The 2,873-nt window shown below is 33.3% G+C and overlaps 1 protein-coding gene across 1 annotated transcript in view; it reads right to left on the bottom strand.

Annotated features, from left to right (window-relative positions):
* The window catches only part of LOC106879748 (cytochrome c oxidase assembly protein COX20, mitochondrial), a 12,332-nt gene that overhangs the window by 6,331 nt on the left and 3,128 nt on the right, over nucleotides 1–2,873 (bottom strand). The window contains exon 2 of the mRNA XM_014929426.2: nucleotides 2,483–2,573. Within this exon, the coding sequence (XP_014784912.1) occupies nucleotides 2,483–2,573 (91 nt within the window). The remainder of the gene's footprint in view (nucleotides 1–2,482; nucleotides 2,574–2,873) is intronic.

Below are 2,873 nucleotides of genomic sequence, written 5' to 3' on the forward strand. Positions count from 1 at the left end.
CGTCGGACAGTTTTGTTTAAAATTCTAAACAAAACTGTCCAATGAATGGGAACGTGAAACTCTGAGTAACAGTTTTTGTGATATTTTTGCTGCTTTTCAATAAAGCATATTACTCTACCTCTGGTATTTGAGTACTATTTTTTCTGCCTTGTTTCACATTTATGTGCTTACTCTGGTATATATATATATATGGCTTAGTGGTTTAGAGTATTTGGCTCACAATCATAAGGTCATGAGTTCAACACCTGCATTGTGCATTGTGTCCTAGAACAAGACACTTTATTTCACATTGCTCCAGTCCATTCAGCTGGCAAAAGTGAGTAGTACCTGTATTTCAAAGGGCCAGCCTTGTCACATTCTGTGTTGCGCTGAATCTCCCTGGGAACTATGTTACGGGTATGTGTGTCTGTGGAGTGCTCAGCCACTTACACATTAATTTCACAAGTAAGCTGTTTTATTAATCAGATCAACTGGAACACTCGTTGTAACTGATAGAGTACCAGTTATACAGGGTGTCCTAGAATTAACTGTCTATTTCAGTGAAATCAAACAATTTTCTAAAAAAACTCACTTTTATTTATGCTTATTATGTGTTATATGTGTTAAAAGTGGATAAATTTTTAATTTTGTTAAAAATTTTATAATTTTTATAATTTATTTTCATTGCTGTTGGATCTTACTTATCTGTCCGCGACAGACTTTTTTCAATTTGGCTGCAATCATTTTCTCTACCTCCATCTCCAGGATGGAGCAACAATTTAGCTGAACTTAAAGAACGCATTCAGTTAGCAGTGCAGAAGATAACTCCTGAAATACTTCAAAATGTGATTCACAACACTAAGGATAGATTTGAAATTTGCAGGGATACAGATGTAGCACAGAGATACATGTGCTACAGATGGAGCACATGTTGAAAATTTTCAATAAAGTTTTCCTGTAAGATTTATTAATCTATTTGTTTTGGTATCTTAGTTAAATAATAAACATAAAAGTCTGTCAGTTTTTAAAAAAAATTTGCCCAATTTCATTGAAATAGATAGTTAATTCTAGTACGTCCTGTATAAAGATATTATTATTAAATAAATAATAATAATATAAATGGCTAGCAAGCATGAAATGACCATAGAAGTAAAATTATTAATTTTATTAATATATAGATAGATATATATTAATTTTACCTCTACGGTCATTTCATGCTTGCTAGAATGTTAAATAATTATTATTTATTTAATAATAATATCTTTATACACACACACACATATACTTTTATGTTCTATTATATTCACTTCAATCATTTTGAATTTGTCCCTGAATTCTATTGGTCAACACACACATGGTGAGATGAGTAATTTTTGGCCCTAGGACAGTAATAGTCACTGATGAAGTGTTTTTCACAGGGTCTGAAATCATGTGATATGAATATGTCTGTAACTCATTTGCGATCTTCACTTGCTAATGTAAGTTTGCTTTTTCTATTTTGCTTGCTTTTGTCGCATTCACCAGTGTGTATAAGTGATAACAGTAGTTTTGAGCTGTTCTGACCCATATTTCTGATATTTAAAATCAGGATCATTATTATATATTTTTCTATTGTGACAATGTTTAGATAGGTTTGCAATACAGTAGTCCTCTACAATATCCCTAATGGCAATGATTGCAGTAGAAGTAAGCTCGCACAGTGTATTTGGTGATATTTTGATTGAGATTTTGGCAAGACTAGCGTCTCTTCCTATAATCAGCAGTGGCAACCATAGTATGGACTATTTTTCATAAAAACAGCATAAGAGGAACTCTCTTACAAAGCTTAGAGCATTCTCTGATCCTTAGCAGTCTGAATATTTTTGATTAAGACAATAATAAATGGATCAAATATGGTTGTCATGAACACAACCAGTGGAGAAGTTCATTGTCTAAGCTTGAAGACTTTGCTATCCAACTGCAACTTGAGTATAAAGTGATTGATTTAGAGACGTCGGTAGCAGACTAAGGTCGATGATTTATTTTATCTAATTCAGCTTCCTGAACTTGATAAAATAGTACTAGTAATATGCTTTGTTACATCCCATTGGCTTTTACCCATTCCTGTCTCCGCTACCAAAGCCTTATGCTCATTCACACTTTTTCAAGGCAGTTAATTCTTTCACAAAGCAGAAGGGTCTATGGGGCTGGTACTCAGCTCTTGTATTCTGTAATGTTAAAAGATAAATCTTAATTTGCATACCACTATTATATTGGAAGATATTTCTTTGTGAATTTAGTAGTACACTTAACCCAGTATAACCCAGGTTACCTGATAGCATGCTCTGTTCAGTACTATGAAATAAGACCCAAATAAGAGTCCTTAAAAGAACTTAGATGATACTGAAAGCATTCACATCTTTTTACTTACACAAACCATGAGCAATGTGTCAGCTATTGTAACCAATTCTACTCCACAATCAAAATAAATCAATTTATGAATAAATAAAACATTGAAACTTACTAGTAAATAAAAAATATGTCAAACCACCAATTATACCGCTACTCAAGCCAGTCAGAAGTGAATTCCGCATACAGGGTATGTTGGTTATACTCTAGAAACATAGAAAGCAAAAAAAAAAAAAAATATTGAGTTAATACAAAAGAGCCAACATATAAGAAATATTGTTTGAAAATTTGGCACAAGGCCAGCAATTTCTGGGGAGTGGGCAAGTCGATTACATCGAACTCCGTGCTCAACTGTAATTATTTTATCGAATCCAGGTAAAAAAGTCACAATAAAAAATGTCACAGAAAAAAGTCACAGGGGTTTTGCCCGGCGGGGGTGAGGGTGGGAGAGGTTGTCCTAGAGGGGTTTTGTCCGGATCCCATAAATTAATTATGACTTTTTTTTT

The sequence above is a fragment of the Octopus bimaculoides genome, chromosome 11 (genome assembly GCF_001194135.2).
Source record: "Octopus bimaculoides isolate UCB-OBI-ISO-001 chromosome 11, ASM119413v2, whole genome shotgun sequence".
NCBI classification, from domain to species: domain Eukaryota; kingdom Metazoa; phylum Mollusca; class Cephalopoda; order Octopoda; family Octopodidae; genus Octopus; species Octopus bimaculoides.